The 23,847-nt window shown below is 49.2% G+C and overlaps 1 protein-coding gene across 1 annotated transcript in view; it reads right to left on the bottom strand.

The window, feature by feature from the left end:
* Positions 1–22,692, bottom strand: part of MTHFD2 (methylenetetrahydrofolate dehydrogenase (NADP+ dependent) 2, methenyltetrahydrofolate cyclohydrolase) — a 27,971-nt gene extending 5,279 nt beyond the window's left edge. Inside the window, exons 1-3 of the mRNA XM_075346130.1 lie at positions 22,532–22,692; positions 12,374–12,558; positions 8,949–9,071 (exon numbers count right to left, since the gene is read on the bottom strand). Of these exons, the coding sequence (XP_075202245.1) occupies positions 8,949–9,071; positions 12,374–12,558; positions 22,532–22,611 (388 nt within the window). The 5' untranslated portion in view covers positions 22,612–22,692. The remainder of the gene's footprint in view (positions 1–8,948; positions 9,072–12,373; positions 12,559–22,531) is intronic.
* Positions 22,693–23,847: the final 1,155 nt, after the last annotated feature.

Genomic DNA, 23,847 nt, shown 5'->3' with positions numbered 1-23,847 from the left:
GGAGGCCACACAAAGCACTACACTAAAAAGTGCAAGGCCCCTCCCCTTCTGGCTATACCCCCCCGTGGTATCACGGGTTCTCCAGTTTTAGTGCCAAAGCAAGAAGGAGGAAAGCCAATAACTGGTTTAAACAAATTAACTCCGAGTAACATCGGAGAACTGAAAAACCGTTCAACATGAACAACATGTGTACCCGCAAACAACAAAAACATCCCGAAGGACAACAGGGCGGGTGCTGGGTCTCCCAATAAGAGCTAGAAGAAAAGGAATTTACGGTAAGTAACAAAATTCCCTTCTTCTTCAGCGCTCTATTGGGAGACCCAGACGATTGGGACGTCCAAAAGCTGTCCCTGGGTGGGTAAAGAAATACCTCATGTTAGGGCTGCAAAACAGCCCTCCCCTACGGGGGTGTCACTGCCGCCTGCAGGACTCTTCTACCTAAGCTGGCATCCGCCGAAGCATAGGTATGCACCTGATAATGCTTGGTGAAAGTGTGCAGACTGGACCAGGTAGCTGCCTGGTACACTTGTTGAGCCGAAGCCTGGTGTCGTAATGCCCAGGACGCACCCACGGCTCTGGTTGAGTGGGCTTTTAGCCCTGAAGGAACCGGAAGCCCCGCAGAACGGTAGGCCTCTAGAATTGGTTCTTTGATCCATCGAGCCAGGGTGGCTTTAGAAGCCTGCAACCCCTTGCGCGGACCAGCGACAAGGACAAAAAGTGCATCGGAACGGCGCATGGGCGCCGTGCGGGAAATGTTGAGTCTGAGTGCTCTCACCAGATCTAACAAACGTAAGTCCTTTTCATACCGGTGAACCGGATGAGGACAAAAGGAAGGCAAGGATATATCCTGATTAAGATGAAATGAGGATACGACCTTAGGGAGAAACTCCGGAATGGGGCGCAGCACTACCTTGTCCTGGTGGAACACCAGGAAGGGAGCCTTGGATGACAGAGCTGCCAGCTCAGACACTCGCCGAAGCGATGTGATCGCAACGAGAAACGCCACCTTCTGTGACAGGCGAGAAAGGAAACTTCCTTCAGAGGCTCGAAAGGCGGCTTCTGGAGAGCAACTAATACCCTGTTGAGATCCCATGGATCTAACGGCCGCTTGTACGGGGGTACGATATGACAGACCCCCTGTAGGAACGTGCGCACCTTAGAAAGACGTGCTAGACGCTTCTGAAAAAACACGGATAGTGCCGAGACTTCCCCCTTAAGGAAGCCGAGCGACAAGCCCTTTTCTAACCCCGATTGCAGGAAGGAAAGAAAAGTAGGCAATGCAAATGGCCAGGGAGACACTCCCTGAGCCGAGCACCAGGTTAAGAAAATCTTCCACGTTCTGTGGTAGATCTTAGGCAGAGGTGGACTTCCTAGCCTGTTTCATGGTGGCAACGACCCCTTGGGATAATCCTGAAGACGCTAGGATCCAGGACTCAATGGCCACACAGTCAGGTTCAGGGCCGCAGAATTCCGATGGAAAAACGGCCCTTGGGACAGTAAGTCTGGCCAGCCTGGTAGTGACCACGGTCGGCCGACCGTGAGACGCCACAGATCCGGGTACCACGATCTCCTCGGCCAGTCTGGGGCGACGAGTATGACGCGGCTGCCATCGGATCTGATTTTTTGCGCAGTACTCTGGGCAAGAGTGCCAGAGGTGGAAACACATATGTGAGCCGGAACTGCGACCAATCTTGCACTAAGGCGTCTGCCGCCAGAGCTCTGTGATCGCGCGATCGTGCCATAAATGCCGGGGACCTTGTTGTTGTGCCGAGACGCCATTAGGTCGACGTCCGGCACCCCCCAGCGGCGACAGATTTCCTGAAACACGTCCGGGTGAAAGGACCATTCCCCTGCGTCCATACCCTGGCGACTGAGGAAGTCTGCTTCCCAGTTTCTACGCCCGGGATGTGAACTGCGGATATGGTGGATGCTGTGTCCTCCACCCACATGAGGATTCGCCGGACTTCCTGGAAGGCTTGCCGACTGCGCGTCCCTCCTTGGTGGTTGATGTATGCCACCGCTGTGGAGTTGTCCGACTGGATTCGGATCTGCTCTCTTTCTAGCCACTGCTGGAAAGCTAGTAGGGTAAGATACCCTGCCCCGATTTCCAGAACATTGATCTGAAGGGTGGACTCCTGCTGAGTCCACGTCCCCTGAGCCCTGTGGCGGAGACAAACTGCTCCCCACCCTGACAGACTCGTATCTGTCGTGACCACTGCCCAGGATGGGGGTAGGAAGGATCTTCACTGTGACAATGAGGTGGGAATAAGCCACCATTGCAGAGAGTCCTTGGCCGTCTGGGAAAGGGAGACTTTCCTGTCCAGGGAGGTTGACTGCCCGTCCCATTGGCGGAGAATGTCCCCTTGCAGTTGGCGCAGATGAAACTGCGCAAAGGGAACTGCCTCCATGGCTGCCACCATCTTCCCTAGGAAGTGCATGAGGCGCCTTAAGGGGTGCGACTGGCCTTGAAGGAGAGACTGCACCTCTGTTTGCAGTGAACGCTGCTTGTTCAGCGGAAGCTTCACTATCGCTGATAGAGTGTGAACTCCATGCCGAGATACGTTAGTGATTGAGTCGGTGACCGATTTGACCTTGCCAAATTGATGATCCACCCGAAAGTCTGGAGAGTCTCCAGCGTAACATTCAGGCTGCGTTGTCATGCCTCGAGGGAGGGTGCTTTGACGAGTAGATCGTCCAAGTAAGGGATCACCGGGTGTCCCTGAGAGTGCAAGACTGCTACCACTGCTGCCATGACCTTGGTGAACACCCGTGGGGCTGTCGCCAGACCGAATGGCAGAGCTACGAACTGAAGATGGTCGTCTCCTATCACAAAACGTAGAAAAACGTTGGTGCTCCGTAGCAATTGGCACGTGGAGATAGGCATCTTTGATGTCTGTTGAGGCAAGGAAGTCTCCTCGAGACATTGAGGTAATGACGGATCGGAGGGATTCCATCCGGAACCGCCTGGCGTTCGCATGCTTATTGAGCAGTTTTAGGTCCAGAACAGGACGGAAGGAGCCGTCCTTTTTTGGAGCCACAAAGAGATTGGAGTACAAACCCTCGCCCTCGTTCCTGAGGGGGGACAGGGATCACCACTCCTTCTGCTCTTAGGGCGTCCACCGCCTGCAGCAGGGCATCTGCTCGGTGGGGAGGTGGGGCCGTTCTGAAGAATGGAGTCGGAGGACGAGAACAGAACACTGTCCTGTGCACGTGAGCACAATGTCCGTCACCCACCGGTCTGTGACCTGTGGCAGCTAAATGTCGCCAAAGGCGGGGGAGTCTGCCATCAACCGCGGATGCGGAGAGAGAGAGAGAGCTGAGAGTCATGAGGAGACCGCCTTGGTAGCGGTTCCTCCGGCTGCCTTCCTTGGGCGTGATTGAGCCCGGCCGGAATCTGAGCCCGTCTGAGGTTTTGTAGCCCTTTTGCACGAGGACAATTGGGACCTGCCCGAGCTTGGGAAGGACCGAAACCTCGACTGTACTTTTAGGACAGCATTAATAGGGTAAGTCGCAGTGCAGACATTGCGGAGTTACGGACGCCTCTGCGGTACAGATGTACATGTGCTCAAGGCCAGCTGCGCAAGAACAGCTGAAAAGGTTAGGTTGCCTATACGGCTGTGAATGCCGGAGCAACCGACACGCCGATAGCCTCCTAGACAGATTTCAACCAGAGTCCATCTGTCTGTGAATGGCATCTTTAAGTGAAGCCCCATCTCCAGTGCAACTATGGCTCTAGACGCAAGCCTGGAGATTGGAGAATCCACCTTTGGACCCTGGGTCCAGCGCTTGACCACGTCAGGGGAAAAGGGATAACGTGTATCTTAAAAAACGTTTGGAGAAGACGCTTATCTGGTAAGCGTGGTGTTTCTGGACTGCTTCTCTGAAGTCAGCGTGGCCAGAAAAATACTCAATATCCGTTTGAGATACTGAAAAGGGACTTCTCCTGCTGTGAAGCTGACTCCTCCACTGGGGGAGCTGAGGGAGAAAGATCCAACCTTCCATTGATGGACGCTATAGGATCATTCCGTATGGCGTTACCATCCGGTGTATCCGGATTGATAGCGATGTCAGGATCAAAGTCCTGGAGAGCTGCCTTATCATACAGAGAGTCCTCCTGGGACCCCCCGTTCCAAATGAGGTTGGTCAGGAAGATTGCCCATGGCCTGTCTGGACTGCAAGTCTCTATCTTATGACAACATATCTGTCGAAACTGCAACTCCGTCCCTGTCCTTGGACAGGGATGACAGGTGGTTTCTTTGGCCACGACTAGTAGAGACCCCGGCAGACGAAGTGCTAGAGACCCCGGCAGACGAAGTGCTACAGGGGAGCATGCACACAATGGGACGGTGTCATGAACAGCATCCCATGTAGTAAAAAACAGCACTGAAAATCTGTGTTGCTTTTTTGCCGCTGCCGACTAGCCATCTAGAAGTATATAGCCAAGATTGGTGACCGTACAGTGCAATGTATAGCATACAAGCATAAAGTACAAATGAACACTGCAGCACAAGCAATACAAGCAGCATAGAAGCCTGTGCCCTGGCACCTCTGCTCTTCTGCTGCTGTAGACTAGTCATCTAGGGGAATATAGCCCAGAAGAGTGACCATACAGTGCAATGTATAGCATACAAGCACAAGTACAAATGCACACTGCAGCCCATGCAATACAAGCAGCATAGAAAAAAACCTGTGCCCCAGCACCCTTGGTTTTCTGCTGCTGTAGTCTAGCCATTCCAGGAGAATATAGCTAAGACTAGCGACTGTACAGTGCAGTGTATAGCATACAAGCATAAACACAAATGAACACTTCAGTACGTGCAATACAAGCAGCCTAGAAAGCCTGTGCCTTAGCACACCTGCTTTCCTGCTGCTGATGTGTCGCTCTCCAAGCGGGCATATAGCGACCTATGCAGTTAAAATACACATGTACACACTGCAGTATATATTGGGGTCAGCACTATGTGTGCCGCTTACCGCCCGCCTATAAGCGGGTGTATGGTTGCCACCGTCCTGCCTGGTTGCCGAAAGTCCGAGCTCGGACTGCAGTAATGGCTGCCGGCGTCTTCCCCAGCTCGTGTGAGGAGGGGCGGGCCGTGGGCGTGCCCCAAGTCAGAGCGGGAATCCGGCGTCCGACAGTGTGCAGTGAGAGGGCTGGAGCATGTAAATAAGGCTCCAGCCCTCGGCGCTGCTGGTTGCTCAGCGTCTGTCCCCTTCCCTGAGTGACAGGGAGGGGGCGGGAACGAAGCGGCACTAGGCCGCAGAAGCCGGGGACTGGATTTATAAGCGCCGCCGCCGTAAAAGCGCGGTCGGCGCCCAGTCCCCGGCGAACTACAAGTCCCAGCCGCGCCGCCGCTCCCGGAGCGTCCGGCGCGGTAGTTCCCAATACACAAAGTCACTCAGCAAAGCTGCAGTGACTGTAACCCTTTACTGTCCCCGGCGCACTAGCACACCCAGCAAGTCTGGAGTGTGCTGTGCCTGTGTGTACGGGGACACAGAGTACCTGTAATGGTGCAGGGCCATGTCCCTGAACGGTACTCCAGCTCCGTATCCAGCAGGTTCAAATGGGTCTGTGGATGGAGCCCGGCGTCAGAGCTTTGAGGCCGGCAGGATCCCACTTCCTCAGAGCCCCCCAGGGGGATGTGGAAGGAAAGCAGCATGTGGGCTCCAGCCTCCGTACCAGCAATAGGTACCTCAACCTTACAACACCATCAACGGGTGAGAAGGGAGCATGCTGGGGGCCCTATATGGGCCCTCTTTTCTTCCATCCGAAATAGTCAGCAGCTACTGCTGACTAAAATCTGTGGAGCTATGCATGGATGTCTGACCTCCTTCGCACAAAGCTTGAAAACTGGAGAACCCGTGATACCACGGGGGGGTATAGCCAGAAGGGGAGGGGCCTTGCACTTTTTAGTGTAGTGCTTTGTGTGGCCTCCGGAGGCAGTAGCTATACCCCAATCGTCTGGGTCTCCCAATAGAGCGCTGAAGAAATCACACCAAATCTGCATCTCTAGGTTAAAAAAAAATGCAGTTTTCTGCCTGGAGATGCAGGTCTGTGAACTTGGTGATCTCACTGAGTTTAATGAGGCTACCTGTGGTTACAGGTGGGGTACCATGGGATCCTCCAGCTGTGACCACAATAAACTGAGTGACATCACCGCTCATCGCTACGGCTCAGTCTCTGCCTGAAGCCAACAGCATGTGGTCACGTTCTACGGCCATGTGCTGTGACTTCAGTAATGTAGCAGAGCTGGAATCATTGTGGGACCTCGTGTGGATTAAGTCGGACATGGGAGTTTTGGGGGTTAATAAAGGGGTGAAAGGGTGAGTTTTTTTGTATTTATAAAAAAAAGGATTTTTTCAGTCTGTGTGTTAATTTCATTTTACTTACAGATTAGTAATGTGCAGGGGCCTCAGACACCTCCCATTACTAAACACAGAAGTTTGATCAATGAAAATGACCGTGCACCACACTAAATAGTTAAGGTGTAAAGAAATTGGTACATATTCAAAAATGATAGTGTGTGGGTTATATGGATGTGATTGACCTACGGTAACATAACTAGGCATCGAAAGCAGAACAAAAAAGATTCAAGAGGAAACCGATTAGGTCAAAAAGTACAACAACTTTATTATTAAAAATGATTGCCAACTGGCAGAAAACCTAAAAACAGTGGCATCACATGTATACATATTGTGTGCAGTAAGGGAAGGTATCAAAGTACAGGTATTACAATGTTAATGTTGGGGCCGATTAAAGGCATACAAAAAAGTAAAATCAATTCGCAATACTAAAGCTGATAGTTGCTAGAAAAATTCAAAAAGGTTGGAATATCATATCAATTTGACATCAATAGTATAACCATAAAGAGAAAAGCCACAAAGCACACAGTTATCAGCCTGCACGTGTACAGTGGTATTAACAGTGGTATGTAAAGTAAAAGTTTACATGTAAAAGTATAAAATACCAAAAAGGGGGGGGTTTCAAAGTGTATGTACACATGTATAAGTGGAAGTTGAAAGGGTGTACATGTGAGGCATATATAGATAACAGTTATATGGAGCATGCATAATAGTTAAAAATCTATAGTGCAAGGAGTAACTGTGGCAGAAATTCAGCCAAGATTTGGATGTGAAGGATACATATAGAGAGGTTTTGTACCTGGACACGGGGATACCAATGCTCACACATGTGATGCCAGCCCCACTGGCTGATAACTGTGTGCTTTGTGGCTTTTCTCTTTATGGTTATACTATTGATGTCAAATTGATATGATATTCCAACCTTTTTGAATTTTTCTAGCAACTATCAGCTTTAGTATTGCGAATTGATTTTACTTTTTTGTATGCCTTTAAATCGGCCCCAACATTAACATTGTAATACCTGTACTTTGATACCTGCCCTTACTGCACACAATATGTATACATGTGATGCCACTGTTTTTAGGTTTTCTGCCAGTTGGCAATCATTTTTAATAATAAAGTTGTTATACTTTTTGACCTAATCGGTTTCCTCTTGAATCTTTTTTGTTCTGTTTTCGCTACCTCCCATTACTAATCTAGGGCTTAGTGGCAGCTGGTCACTTTTGGCTTTTGGGCAGGTGTCAATTCCAGGCTGGAACTGGGTGATTTTTTTAAACCCGGTTGGACCCACTGATCCCTAGTATCTGCAGGTCTGCCCGTTACTACTCATTCCCAATGTTTAAATGTTTGAGCCCATTAAAAAAATAAAGCTTAGACCCCCTTACCATGTCGGCACTGTTCCAGCCATGTCTATAAGCTTTTTTATTTTAATGGGGCCAAACATGGGGAATGAGAAGGGTTTTCCTACTAGTGGACAAACCCTTTAATGTATGTATACGACTAGTAAATGTAGACATCATCCCTAAGATAGAGGTTCGTGCTCAATAGTATCCTCTAAACGCTGAAGTAGTCTGCATAGTGACTCATCCCACCCGGTGGGTACTGTTACAGTTTACATATTACACATTATTGCAGTAACACTCACTGACCTCAGAGTCTTCATCATATTGAATAACTGGAATACAAGTCTGTCCATGGCTAACAGATTGCATTTAAAGGGAACCTGTCATCAGAAATTTTGCACTGAACCTAAAAGATTCCCCCACTGCAGCTCCTGGGCTGCATTCTAGCAAGGTTCCTGTTTATCTTGTCCCCCCTTTCTGACCAAAATAAAGACTTTATAAAGTGGTACCTTTTTGTATTCAGATCTTGATAATGGTACACAGGGGCGGGCTCTCTGGTGGCCATTAGTCTGCCTCCTGTCGCTTTAGGCCATCCCCCATCTCGCAATTTCAAAGAGGTGACGTGAGGTAAGCTGGCCAGCGCTTGCGCAGAACGGTGGAGGCGGCGGTGAAAGCGTGAGCACGAGATTATGGGCGGGTACTTGCTGATGAAAATCACAGCGCCGCCCATAATCTCGCGCATGCGTCGTGCCACTCTCGCGGGACTGTGCAATGTGCACAGTGTGACCACTGGTGACGTGTTGCGCATGCGCGAGATTATGGGCAGCGCTGTGACTTTCATCAGCAAGTACCCGCCCATAATCTCGTGGTCGCGCTTTCACCGCCGCCTCCATCGTTCTGCGCAAGCGCTGGCCAGCTTACCTCACGTCACCGCTTTGAAATTGCGCGATGGGGGACGGCCTAAAGCGACAGGAGGCAGACTAACGGCCACCAGAGAGCCCGCCCCCGTGTACCATTATCAAGATCTGAATACAAAAAGGTACCACTTTGCAAAGTCTTTATCTTGGTCAGAAAGGGGCACATAAACAACAGGAACCTTGCTAGAATGCAGCCCAGGAGCTGCAGAGGGGGAATCTTTTAGGGTTACCGCAAAATTTCTGATGACAGGTTCCCTTTAAAGCTCGATTTACACTAGGGTCATGGCGAGATGAGCACCACTCTGCCCCTGGTCTAGGCGGCACTTACCTGGCAGAGGGAGCTGCACCAGCAGACCGTCCACATTGCGGTCACTGTTCAGCTTGTTGATCAAATCCAGAAGTTCGTCCTGAGAGATGGATGAGGGCTTGAGAATGGTCTCACTGCTGATTCCTGAGAAGAGAAATGGGAACTTTACTTCAGAAACCAAACAGGAACTGCAACTTCTCTTCTGACTAAACACACACATGTGAGTCTAGATAACAATCCTGGTCATTCAGTATGGTAACATTTTCATCTGACCTTATATATGACTGGTCACATTTACTTATACATAAGAGCAAATTTGCTAGTCAAAACTTGCCAAGTCATACCACCCCAGTAGAAGCATTGACCGGTAGGGGTGTAGGTGCCGAGACCCTCACGGATTACTGCAACAAAAGGGCAGAAGTGATCAGCGCAGTGCCAAGCCCTTACTGATGGCAGCTCTACACAGGGCTAACGTCAGACAAACTGGACTATTAAAATCTGACCGACTGACTAATGTGTATAGGGAGTCCTGGCCCTCCTTTGATGGCATATGTCAAGGAAAAGAGGGTTTGTGCATGTGATCCCTTATTCCCAGGGGACTGAAGCTCCCACTAATGGACTGTCAGTGGCTCACGCCCCTATTCTTCTGAAGACCTCTGCTGCGCTTATGTTTGTGGGGGTCTTGGAAGGATTGGCCGTCTAAAGGGTGGGACCACAAACTCTGATCAGGAAGACTTAGTAACGTGTGTTATAAGCCTTTTTATCTCTGGACCAACAAAATTTGACAAAAAGCTGATTAGAGCCAATAAAGAGCAGCATTCAACAAAACACTTCTGCCCTTTTGTTGTAGTGATCCGGAGGGGTCTCAACGCTTAGACCCCCATCAATCAAATCTTTTCTTTTTAACACTCCTTTAAAGGGAACCTGTATTTGAAACAGGTCCCAACACAATAAAAGTGATACCTGTTTTGCAGTATTCCAGTGTGCCAACGATCAGAAACCAATCTCCCAAGTAACATATAAATTAGCCTAGAAGTACACTGGGGGCGCATCAATGTATTCAGTGCAAGAACGCCCCTCTTATCACGCAGGGTTTCCCGTCGGCGAATGGGGGCACCATAACCCTAGGGCGTCATACCCTCCATTCCTCCATTGCTGGGTAGGGCTGATTTAGGGCCAGTCTGTGTGATCATTCACCCTCCTAGCATTTGTTATTACACTTTTGGCACATTATCTATTCATGTTTGATTGTGAATTTGGTATCTGACCTTTTAGTATTAAGATTAAATGTTATTTTTATTGGGGTTTCCTTTTCTTGTTTTTGAAACCTATTCCCCCATTTTTTCTTATAAGCTGCGGCCTGGTTATACATAACATATAAATTAAGCTAGAAGTATACTGGGGGAGCATCAATGTATTCAGTGCAAGAACGCCCCTCATATCACCCCCAGTGCATTTGCGGGCTAACTTGCATGGAGCTTCCAGTCTCGGTTTCGCAGTACTGGTACACCGGATCACTACAAAACCAGTATAATTGATGTTGTGTTGGGACCTGTGCGGCCACGCAACTAGGTTCAGTAATGAAAAGGTCCAGACAGGTTCCCCTTCATATATATCACAAAAATCTAGAAAAACTTTCAGATCTATCTGGCACAATGAATTACAGCCATCCCTTCAAAAGTTTCAACAAAGCTGAGAACAATTCTAAAGGCTACTTTACACGCAGCGATATTGGTACCCATATCGCTAGCGTGCGTTCCCGCCCCCATCGGTTGTGTGACACAGGCAAATCGCTGCCCGTGTTGCATAGCATTGGCCGGACCCGTCACACATACCTTCCCTGCGACGTCGCTGTGACCGGCGAACCGCCTCCTTTCTAAGGGGGCGGTCCGTGCTGCGTCACAGCGACGTCACTGAGTGGCCGCCCAATAGAAGCGGAGGGGCAGAGATGAGCGGGACGTAACATTCCGCCCACCTCCTTCCTTCCGCATTGGGGACGGCGGCAGGTAAGGAGAAGTTCCTCGTTCCTGCGGCGTCACACGGAGTGATGTGTGCTGCCGCAGGAGCGTCGAACTACTTCGTACCTGCAGCTCCAACGATATTCGAGAAAGGACCCCCATGTCACCGATGAGCGATTTTGCACGTTTTTGCGATGATGCAAAATCGCTCATAGGTGTCACACGCAACGGCATCGCTAATGCGGCCGGATGTGCGTCACAAATTCCGTGACCCCAACAACTTCGCATTAGCGATGTTGTAGCGTGTAAAGCCCGCTTAACAGTAACTTTTATACCATTAATCTTTTAATGTTAGTCTCTTCTTTTGATGCGGGCTCACATACTGTTCCCGCACCTTTCACTGCACGTCGGCTGATTTATTCAGTCTTCATCTGCCTATAAGAGCTGGAGTGGTGCGCCACCCGTGGCAGTTAATGTGTTAAATGCCACTGTCAATCTCTTACAGCAAATTAAAAAAGGTCCGTGGAGCCTCTGTTAGGAGTCTCGACACAGAAAAAAGCCAGATATCCCTCTGGGAAGGACCTAGCCATGGAGTGGCTCTTTTTAGGAGACCACCATAACCACCATATTAAGTGTCCCTTTTAGTCAATATCCAGCTCTTGACGAGTTTAAAGATATGACAAGGGAAATACCAAGGCCAGGTATCCATCCACAGACAGCTGCTTCGGAGTATTGCCCCTCTTCAGTGTGGAGTAGGATTCTGGCCAGGTGGGAGCAATGCCTTGTAGACCAGCAAGACAAAACAGTCACTGATCTCGGGGAGACCAGACAGAGAAAACACTGCCGGCAGCCAGCGAGGGCGCTCAACACAGGGAAATCCTAGGTGCATTGCCCCCTGGGAAGTAAGCAAATTAAAAAAGGCTCCACTGACTTGGAGATAAATACTGCCAGATCAGTTTTATGGTAAAATGAGCTCTGGAAATAAAAAACCCAAGAAACAATTGCAGGATATATCCTTTTTTGCTATTTCACCACACTTGGAATTTTTTCCCCCCGATTACCATTAGGTCATATGATAAAATTGCTGGTGTCATTCAAAATTACAACTCATCTTGCCAAAAAACAAGCCCTCAAATGACTAACTTGAGGGAAAAATAAAAAGTTATGGCTTTTGGAAAAATGGGGAGGAAAAAAATGAAAGCAGAAATATTAAAAACTATCTGGTCCTTAACTGCCACGAATAAGGAGATATATCAGACACTGTGCAATGTGCCTGGCATTGCACATCCACCTCATTTTAGTGTTCATAAATGGACCTTTTTTACCAGGCTCAATGGAGAAACAAGAGCATGCCCGAGAAAAGCCTAAAGGACCACCACTTTAACGATTAAATAGCACTAACTTACTTTCAGAAGCAACAGAGAATACAATATTGCTATAATACAGAATAGAAAAATAGAAGGACAGCATCCGGAGGTGGACACCTACCGACATCAGCGGCAGCTCTGGTCTTGTTGAGCACGTAGGAATGACTGGCAGGGCTGTCTCCCACCAGGACCACGCTGAGATGTGGCCTTTTGTTGCCAGCAGCCACCCACTGTTCCACCTCTTGCCGGGCCTCCTGGCGGATTTGTCTCGCGAGCTTCCGTCCCGAGATGATGACCGCATCATTTCTGAAAAAGAAAAGCAGAAAATCAAGTTAAAATGTTAAAACCACAAGTAGTTTATAATACTAGATTACAGAGCAAGTCGAAAACCTCTGCAGAAGTCTTGGTGACTACCTCTACTAGCTACTATTACTGGTGGTCATCCAGGCGTTCTTCACTCTGTATTGTGCACTGTTCGCACTGGGAAACCTCACGGACACACAGGGATTTTCCACTTTCAATGTGTAGTTCAAATTTGTGCTTACTCATTATTCCTCATCACACTCGTGGCTGGTCTGGACCAAACTAAGTCAACCGGTGATTACAAACATTCTCAGGGTCGGACCGGCTTCAGCCTTTCATTGCTGCTTTATTTCCCTTTTGCAGCAGGTAAACTACAAACAACGGCTCCACACAATGCCGGACATGGTGCACAATGGTGGACGGCCACCAACAACTGTTACTATAGAAAAAAAATACTATTTATCATGCATCCATTTACAATAGTCATAATAGATAAGTGGAATGGAGTGAAACAAAACCCCAAAATTTTGTATAAGATGCAAATAAGACGCTCTAAGAGGTAATGCATAATGTCCCGACCCAGGGGACAATAGCCTTTTGTTACTGTGCAGTAAAGCAGCACCCATAGAGCGCTCCTAAAGCAAAAAAAGGGCATCTCGGGGGGGTCAGTTACATGTAGGGCTGTGTGTGGACCTGACCGTTATCGACACTTAATACATGGCTGTCAGAGGGCACATAGCCACAAACGTGATTCTAGGGAAACGTTTACCCTTACGAAAGTTTCCAAGGTATCAATCCCTTCTGGGACTAGTGGAACCCATTTCAATAAAAATGTATATGATAATTAAAGGGAACCTGTCAGGTGCAATATGCACCGAGAACTACGAGCAGTTCTGGGTGCATATTACTAATCCCTGCCTAACTGTCCCTGTATCTGGTATCATAGATAAAGAGATCTTTAGAAAAATTATTTCTAAAGATCTTTCACCATATGCTAATGAGCGAGAGCACTAGCCCCTGGGCGTTAGGGTACCGTAACACTTTAGCGACGCTCTAGCGATCCCACCAGCAATCTGATCTGGTCAGGATCGCTGGTGTTTACTACATTGGTCGCTGGTGAGCTGTCAATCAGGCAGATCTCAACAGCGACTAGTGATCAGCTCCCAGCGACGCGTGGAGGCGATGCTGCACTTGGTAACTAAGGTAAATATCAGGTAACCAAGCGCTTGGTTACCCGATATTTACCTTGGTTACCAGCGCACAGCGCTTAGCGCTGGTTCCCTGCACTCGTAGCCAGAGTACACATCGGGTTAATAAGCAAACCGCTTTGCTTATTTACCCGATGTGTACTCCGGCTACGTGAGCAGGGAGCCGGCACTGGCAGCCTGAGAGCGGCGGACGCTGGTAACCAAGGTAAATATCGGGTAACCAAGCAAAGCACTTCGCTTGGTTACCCGATATTTACCTTGGTTACAGCTTACCGCAAGCTGCCAGAAGCCGGCTCCTGCTCCCTGCACATTCAGATCGTTGCTCTCTCGCTGTCAAATACAGCGATGTGTGCTTATCAGCGGGAGAGCAACGTCCAAAAAATGAACCAGCACTGTGTGTAACGAGCAGCGATTTCACAGCAGGGGCCAGATCGCTGCTCAGTGTCACACACAGCGAGATCGCTAATGAGGTCACTGGTGCGTCACAAAAACCATGACTCAGCAGCGATCTCGCTATGTGAGAAGTATCCCTTAGTTTCCTTGGCTAGTCGGCTCCATTAGCATGTTAGCAAACCCACAGGGCCGTACTAGCATGCTAATGAATGCACAGCTTCAGAGGATGATATCACTCACCTCTCTGGCTGCCATCGCAGCATGACACTGGATTTTGGCTCAGTGCGCATGACCCCAGACTTTCAATCATGCGCACTATGAAGCCGGGTGTACGCGGTAAGTCTCTGTAAAAGCTGGAGAACACTAGAGAGGCTGATCACAGTTGTCACTGGTTTCAGGACTGCTCACCACCAGGTTTGGACAACAGAATTGCCCTTTTATATAGTGCTGTGGTTGAGGAAAAGCTGATTTTTGGAAATCCAGGAAAGTCAACCAGAAATCTAGTTGGTGGTCTTCAGCCGCAGATCTCTGTACACAAGCCGATAATCGGTGAACAAACGATCTAACGAGTGTAGAGATGAGTGCTCAGATTAAAACCATTTCAAGGGCAGACATATCATTGGTGTAAGGCCGGCTTCAAATCAGCGGTATTTTGACGGAAAGCTGTATTCGGCACAAATGCATTTCAGATTCATTCATTTACAATGGACTTGTGGCAAGATGCGGTCACATGCGACGCACACGACCGCATGTGACCACATCTTGCTGCGATTCCATTGTAAATGAATGGAGCTGAAACGCATTTGTGCCGAATCCGGCTTTCCGGCAAAATACCGCTGACGTGATGCCAGCCTAACATGTGCGACTGCACAGGGGCCCAGGAGGTAAGGGGTCCATTCTAAACAGGTGAAATTGTGCATTATGGTAAAATATTGGACTGTAAAGGGCCTCATACTGTTCTTGCACAGGGGCCCCTTTACAGTCTGTATGTGCCATTTAAATCAGGTCTAAATCTATATCCATTTTACAAAGGTCACAGAAGGACATCTGAGGGACTAGTATATGTATTTCTCGTTAAATATGGCCATTTTCATTTCCACTGTATATTTAGGGCCTCTTCAGACACTGTCTAGATTCAGTTACCAAGTGTCACCTTTAGAGGTTTTTCACCAGCCCTTTCCAGGCATGGGCTCCTGCAGCCAAACTAAATTTAGAGGGAAGTGATCGGGTCCCGCCTGTTACGGGCCCCCATATACATGAGAAGTCCTGAGCTATTCATGTGTCTAAGAGTAAGGACACAAACCGGAGAACGAAAAAGCAGAAGGCCACAAGTGAGCCGTGTTATACAGTAACCGCCATAAACATTACACGCCGGCTGGCCTGCAACAGAGGCCATGTGAAGAGGCCTCAGGGGAGAAGCATGAAGGACGTTCCCGAATATCTGCTCACGTGGAATAATCCTACATCAAGGGGCAGCAAATATACACGGTATACTCACAAATACAGGAAACCCTAACGTGGGAGAACCATTGACGCCTGAGTTTGTAGGAAATATGTTCCTGCTATTTCCTAAACAGTGACACGATGTCCTGATGCGGAGAATACATGACCGCTCTCAGACGTACACCGACAGAATACATCCCTGTGTCAGGGCATATGCACACGTCGTCTTAGACTACGGTGTCCGCTCATCATCAGCCTACCCAGGGTGTACAGCTGCGAAAATCAGTTACATATGGCCAGAATAAACTAATTTCAGCCATTTCTGAGAAGGGGATGGGTTAGGACACCACAAGGTGACACGGTGTGAAGAACGTCTGCTGAGGTTGTCCAGACACAGACTAATGACAGCAAAACCTGCTATAGCAATAGATTTGTGAGGCTTTAAGGAGTTGTCCCATTACCAAAGTACATTTTAATCAATAGATCTTGGAATAATAAGTTCCACAATTGGATGTGTTTAAAACGTTTTTTGTTTCCCTGTGCTGAGATAATCTTATATACGTATGTGTCCCTGCTATGTACTGTGTAATGTCCGTGTCTAACCGTACAGGGACATGGTCTGATCATACCACAGCTCCAGGACAGGGGAGGAAGCAAAAATAAAAAAAAAAGTATACAGACTGGACAGCATGGGATCACAGCTGATTCTTTCTGTGAGGTAAAACACTTCCCTACCTGGTTTTTAAAACAGGTTTTACCTCACAGAAAGAAAAAAAAAATAGCTGTGATCCTATACAGCCCTGTTTTTATATTCTTCTGCTTCCTCCCCGGCCCAGGAGCCGTGGTATGATCAGTCCATGTACATTCAGACACGGCCATTACACACTACATAGTAGGGGCACATATATATCATCTCAGCACAGGAACATTTTTTCCCACATACAATTGTGTAACTAATTCTATGTATTAAAATAAACTATGGCTATGGTACAACTCATTTAAGTGTGAAGCATAAGCGGGAATGACCACGTCTGAGGTATGGTCAGCCACGTCTCATATTATGGCCTATATGTGACCCCGTCCTCGTCCAGTATATGAGGTGGTTTATAGATTTACAGGCCTCCAGCACAAGGAGATGCTTCTGGAAGCATAACATTTATATAGGTCCCCATGCTCGAAGCATTAATTTAGCTGCGTGCAGCTTGCATCACTGTGTGTAGTCGCTGGTGTAATCATTTAACCATTGACACTCCACTCACTGCAGGGGTCGTGGTGAACAACTGCAACATTAATCTTCCCCTTTTATAAAAAGGAATCTGGACAGTGCACAATCATATGATATGGATGACTAAGGATACACAACACGGTACTGGGAAATTCACATTCTCATAGCCGCGCAGCTCTATACCTCGGCTGCCATACAAACAGCACACAGTAATCAGCTGTCACAGCAGAGACGGAAGTGCAGGCAGGATACGGATAATACCAGCTACACCCAGCAACCTGATCCCCATAGATTATACAGGAGTGTAGTGTACTGCAGATATTACCACGAAATGTGAAGAGGCGTCTATACCAATGTACATGTCAGTACAACCAGTCAATCTCAATTTAGCAGAGCACTGAACACTGACCGCAGGGGGGGCGGCGCTACCTAGAAATTATAGAAATTACATAATTGTACCATTAAAGAGGGAGGAAGGGGAACATGGCAAGTCTGGTGTACTAAACTAATAAAAGATATGGAAGCAGCCACAGAAGAGAATAATTAGGAGGATCAAATTCAGCTTTTGATTGGTGCCTTTGTTTCGCTGTGTTTTTAAATGCAAAAAATCTGCAGGGCTTGAAGGGGTGGTTCACTACTATGTAATAGTGGCCACATCTCTGTATTACTAATAGGGAAGGCTTTTTAAAAAATACCTTGTTCATGGGGATGAGTGGACCGCAATAGCGCCACTCAGAGGCAGGATTTGCTGAACAAGGTATTTAGAAAAAGCCTTCCCTATCACTTTTACAGGGATGTGGACACTATTGCAGAGTAGTGAACCATCCTTTTAAGGGTGTGTGCACACAATCAGGACCTGCTGCGCCCTGGACACGGCAGGTCCTGATCTGCGTGCCGCAAGTCTCCTCTGCAGGTGACAGAAGCTGCCTGTTGCCCACAGTCCGGGCTCGGGCAGTTGCGGTCTCTTGTTGTGTTCTCCTTGCGGAGACCACTCGCATCTCCGCAGCACAGAATTGACATGCTGCAGTTTGGAAAGCCGCACTGCAAGTCAGTTTTCTCTGTGGGAGAGACAAGCACAGAGGGTAGGAGATGTCTATAAATCCCATCTGCTGTGCTTGTACTGTACAACGTGGCATTTTGGAGGCATTGAAAACACACTGCATCCAAAAAGCTGTGAACCCTGCTTGTGGTCACGCAGCCTAACAGTTCATAGTTCACAAAGTGGTGTCATTTCAGGCTCACGCTGCAGGACTCCTGTTTCTTCTTCCCCTGTAGACTTTTGTAGGGAGCCTGAAAAAAATGCATTTAAGAAAAACTGTTTTCTGTGTGCAACCCTCGCATTTCTGCACCATAAAAAACAAACAAAGGCGACATTCCCACATAGGGCTACAGGATTACTGCATTTTTCACGCTACATTTTTTGTGCAGAAAATCTGTTGCAATCAACAATTCAAAAAACAAGGAGGATATAATGTCATGAAAAGTCACGTCCACAGCAGAGTAAAGATAATGCTCAACTGAACTTTTTTCTTTTTTTTGGGAGGGGGTTGCATCTTTTACTCTATAAGCAGTAAAAAAATGATTCCTTCAAACCCTTACCAAAACACACCAGAAAAAGGAAAATGCATAAAAAACCAGCAGAATGCATTTAAAGAGCAGATTGCTATTGCATGTATTGGAGCAGAAAAAAAAAACTAAAATGGAGAGCAATGTCAGCTCTGTTTCATCGCTCTGTACAGACAAGCGTCTATACAGAGCGAGAAGCAGGGAGAGCAATGTCAGCTCTGCTTCATCGCTCTGTACAGACAAGAGTCTATACAGAGTGAGAAGCAGGCTGACAGTGATAGTCAAAGCTCAATCGAGTCCATGGCTAAGCCATGGACTTGGGTGAACCCTGACATCACCGCAAACACAGCTGAAAAAAGCCGAAGACTGCTGAATGCCGAGCAGTGCAGTGAATACCGCCTGAAGTTAATGATCGGACCCAGAAGCAGAAGCTCATCACTAATCATGCATTTTGCACCAATTAAAAAACACTCTTTATAGCTGTCTTTGTAGACTAAAACGTTTAAGCATGATCTGCTTAAAGGGAACCTGTCAGGTGCAATATGCACCTAGAACCATGAGCAGTCCTGGGTGCATATTGCTATTCCCTGTCTAACTGTCCCTGTATACACTAGCATAAATAAAGAGATCTTAAAAAAAAGTAAAGATCCTTTATGATCTACTAATGAGCGCATGAACTAGTCGCAAGGGCGTTAGTTCCTGCACTCATTCCGCCCTCTTAGCATGGTAGCACACCCACAGGAGCGTACTAATATGCTATTCAATGCAGTGTCACCAGCGGTGACGCGCATACCTGTGTTCACTGTCACCGCTAATCAGAATGCCTGGCACTTCTGGTCATGCGCAGTATGAAGTTGGAAGTATGCGTCCCGGCCTCACAAAGGTCTAGTGTGCATGACCGGAAGTGCCTGGCTTTGAGATCAGCGGTGACAGCAGATACAGGTACGCTTGTCATCGCTTATGACGCTGTATTGAATAGCATGTTAGCAAGCTCCTGTGGGTATGCTACCATGCAAAGAGGGCAACATGAACGCAGGAACTAACACCCTTGCATATAGTCGCTGGCCTCATTAGCATATTATATGGGATCTTTAGAAATCCTTTTTCTAAAGCTCTTTATCTATGCTAGTGTATACAGGGACAGTTAGGCAGGGATTAGCAATATACACCCAGAACTGCTCATGGTTCTGGGTGCATATGGGACCTGACAGGTTCCCTTTAAACAGGATCACTCTCATGGCAATGTGATGGTCACAGCTCACCTCCTCCCCCTCTCTTACACAGTTGGTTCTGGGTCCCTTTAAGAATTTATGACATTTCAGCAAAAAACGTAAGCCGTATATAAAGTTACTCTGGTGGGAGGATCTAGTGTAGATTGGTAGAAAAATGTTGAGACTTTTTTTAAAAAAAAAAAAACCCTCACACTTAAATCAGCCAAAAACTTTTGAAAGTCAAAACCTAAAACAATCAACAAAAGACTAAATTAAAATAAAGCCAATCATAACAGTCAACCAAAATTAAATTAAAAAAAAAGCACAAGAAAAAAAGAAAATAGCGTAAATAAAAAGCAGGCAAGAAACACCACAAAATAAAATAAGGCACAAATGCCGAATTGATACAGGACCCCAGTGTACCAAAAAATAAAAATATTTGAATCCAAGTCTTTAATCAATCTTGGCCGTACAAGTCACTGCGCACGGACAACGCAAGGACGGCTCCTCTCATCTATGGCGGCTTTTATTGTTTTATTAATACTGTACACAGGTGAGGGGGGCGCAGGGGTCCGTATACTGTACACAGGTGAGGGGGGCGCAGGGGTCAGTATACTGTACACAGGTGAGGGGGGCGCAGGGGTCCGTATACTGTACAGAGGTGAGGGGGTGCAGGGATCCGTATACTGTACACAGGTGAGGGGGGCGCAGGGGTCCATATACTGTACACAGAGGTGAGGGGGCGCAGGGATCCGTATACTGTACACAGGTGAGGGGGGTGCAGGGGTCCGTATACTGTACACACAGAGGTGAGGGGGGTGCAGGGGTCCGTATACTGTACACAGGTGAGGGGGGGCGCAGGGATCCGTATACTGTACACACAGAGGTGAGGGGGGTGCAGGGGTCCGTATACTGTACACACAGGTGAGGGGGCGCAGGGGTCCGTATACTGTACACACAGAGGTGAGGGGGGCGCAGGGGTCCGTATACTGTACACAGGTGAGGGGGGCGCAGGGATCCGTATACTGTACACACAGAAGTGAGGGGGCGCAGGGATCCGTATACTGTACACAGATGAGGGGGGTGCAGGGGTCCATATACTGTACACAGGTGAGGGGGACACAGGGGTCCGTATACTGTACACAGAGGTGAGGGGGCGCAGGGATCCGTATACTGTACACAGATGAGGGGGGACACAGGGGTCCGTATACTGTACACAGGTGAGGGGGCGCAGGGATCCGTATACTGTACACACAGAAGTGAGGGGGGCGCAGGGATCCGTATACTGTACACATAGAAGTGAGGGGGGGGCGCAGGGATCCGTATACTGTACACAGATGAGGGGGGTGCAGGGGTCCATATACTGTAAACAGGTGAGGGGGCGCAGGGATCCGTATACTGTACACACAGAGGTGAGGGGGCGCAGGGATCCGTATACTGTACACACAGAGGTGAGGGGGGTGCAGGGGTCCGTATACTGTACACACAGGTGAGGGGGCGCAGGGGTCCGTATACTGTACACACAGAGGTGAGGGGGGGGCGCAGGGATCCGTATACTGTACACAGATGAGGGGGGTGCAGGGGTCCGTATACTGTACACACAGAGGTGAGGGGGCGCAGGGATCCGTATACTGTACACAGATGAGGGGGGCGCAGGGGTCCGTATACTGTACACACAGAGGTGAGGGGGGCGCAGGGATCCGTATACTGTACACATAGAAGTGAGGGGGGCGCAGGGATCCGTATACTGTACACATAGAAGTGAGGGGGGGGCGCAGGGATCCGTATACTGTACACAGATGAGGGGGGTGCAGGGGTCCGTATACTGTACACACAGAGGTGAGGGGGCGCAGGGATCCGTATACTGTACACAGATGAGGGGGGCGCAGGGGTCCGTATACTGTACACACAGAGGTGAGGGGGGCGCAGGGATCCGTATACTGTACACATAGAAGTGAGGGGGGCGCAGGGATCCGTATACTGTACACATAGAAGTGAGGGGGGGGGGCGCAGGGATCCGTATACTGTACACAGATGAGGGGGGTGCAGGGGTCCGTATACTGTACACACAGAGGTGAGGGGGCGCAGGGATCCGTATACTGCACACAGAAGTGAGGGGGGCGCAGGGATCCATATAATGTACACAGAGGTGAGGGGGGACAGGGGTCCATATACGGTACACAGAGAATATTGGCAAAGATATATTTATATACACACACACACAGTGGTGAAACAAAGCCCCAATGCAAAAGCTACAACAGGGCCCCTAATTAAAGAAAGTGTGTACAGTATCCAAAGGCACTTCTTGGCTCCGTGTGTGATGGACGGGAGCACCTGCCCTGTGTATATGGTGCCCAGCATCGCTCTCCAGCTGTCACTGCCGCACAGATGTCCGCACTGTATATACACGGGCTCTCTCGCCCAATGGGAAGAGGGGGCGGGGCTAAGCGGCTGAAGTAACCAGAGCGGAGATTTCATCAGCCACTGCCGCCTCCCCCCCCCCCCGTGTGCGGTACAGCTGTGTACACTGCCGGCCACACGTGCCCGCATACAGCACATATATATACAGCGCCGGCATATATACATGCATAGCAAATATATATAACACACTCACATAGCACCTATGTATGTATACACACTGCAGACATACCACCTATATACGGGGCAGATACGCTCGGCACATACATGGCATAACTATATCAGACATGGGTGCACTGCTAACACCTGACAACCGTACATGTCACACACACGCCGCTCCGGACCAGCCTGGTATAATCCCCGGAGCTGACTGCCACCGCCCGCACTGGCCCCGGTACCGTCTCCCACCCCCCGCACTGGCCCCGGTACCGTCTCCCACCCCCCGCACTGTCCCCGGTACCGTCTCCCACCCCCCGCACTGTCCCCGGTGCTGACACCCCCCCGCCACTCACCGGGCCGCAGTGCAGTGCACAGTCCGGACCTGGCCGCTGACAGCGCAGAAGATGGACCTCAGGGATCTTCCGGTTGCCATGGTGAACAGACTGCACTGATGGTTCTTCCGCAACCTGAACTGCTGCTGCTAAACTAAAGGGGAAGAGCTGCGGCCGCGCCGCATCTATATACATTCGGTGACGTCACGGCGGGTGCACGCCCACAATTACCGTCAGGGGCAGGTGATTGGCTGCGCGGCTGTCATCCGCAGGGCGGCGGGTCACGTGTGTATTACAGCGGATCATCTACTGCACCCGCACACAGCGGTACTTGTGCAGGGAGAGCGGAGCTGGTGCTGGGAGTCTGGACACGCCCCATTGTCAGTGCGGAGCCTGTAGCGCCTAATGAGCGGGTGCAGCATAGAGTCCGCAGCATGGTGTGCAGTCTGAGGCTCAGGACACCTCCTTGTAAGAGACGTCAGCAATGAAGGTCGCGTCCTGGTCCCTGAAGACACAGATACCGTTATTGTCATGTACTGTAGTGTGAATAATGTGATGCAGTTTCTGTAAAGAGGAGTGGCGTAGGCCAATGGCAGCAGAGCACGCAGCTGTTTTGGGGCTCTAGAGTTGGGGGGCCCATTGCCAGCGCTGAGCCCCCCTGCCCGCAGCCTCCCCTCACTTGTCATTGCAATTTTAGTTGTATCGCCATGACATATTCTGATACAGTTGTAAGTGTACCGCCCCGGTGTTAGTCGAGCTGCTCGGATCCGGGAATGTGGTGGCTCGAGGGGCCGGACCCGGCTTGACGGACACTTTGATCCATGAAACGGGGGTATTTACAAGGGATTAGTTCATGACACAACTTGCAGGTTGCGGTAATGGGAGTACCGCCGCTGCTGGAAGGAGTACCGGGGCAGATGGTGTTGGGCAGCAAGGTGTCAGTCCCTCCACAGGTAGGGAAGACCCCAGACTCAGGGTGTTGGTGCTTTGGGAGGACAGGGTGCAGGGAGCAGGGAACTCATTGTGGGTAGTGGAGCTGGATGAGGTTTAGAAAGGAGACACACACACACTGCAGGTAAACCAAAGTCTCTGTGTACAGCTGCCGCTGCCGGGAGCCCGTCCCGGTACCCGGTCCCACCAGTGTCACATAGTGATCCGGAGCCTGCCTCCGTGCACAATTTGTGGTCCCCGTGGCTTGAAGCTGTTGGGGCCCTGCTCACTATTTGTAGCGTAGCTGTGCTCTTGAGGGCTGGCACGCGGGATTTTAGTGGGTTACTGTGTCTGGAAACACCCATGTCCCCCTCGTTGTGCTGATGCCCTCAACCTCTGAGCTCGTA

This window comes from Anomaloglossus baeobatrachus, chromosome 4 (genome assembly GCF_048569485.1).
Source record: "Anomaloglossus baeobatrachus isolate aAnoBae1 chromosome 4, aAnoBae1.hap1, whole genome shotgun sequence".
Lineage (NCBI taxonomy): Eukaryota > Metazoa > Chordata > Amphibia > Anura > Aromobatidae > Anomaloglossus > Anomaloglossus baeobatrachus.
Note: the sequence above shows the minus strand (reverse complement) of the source record. Positions and strands in the feature narration are given on the sequence as shown.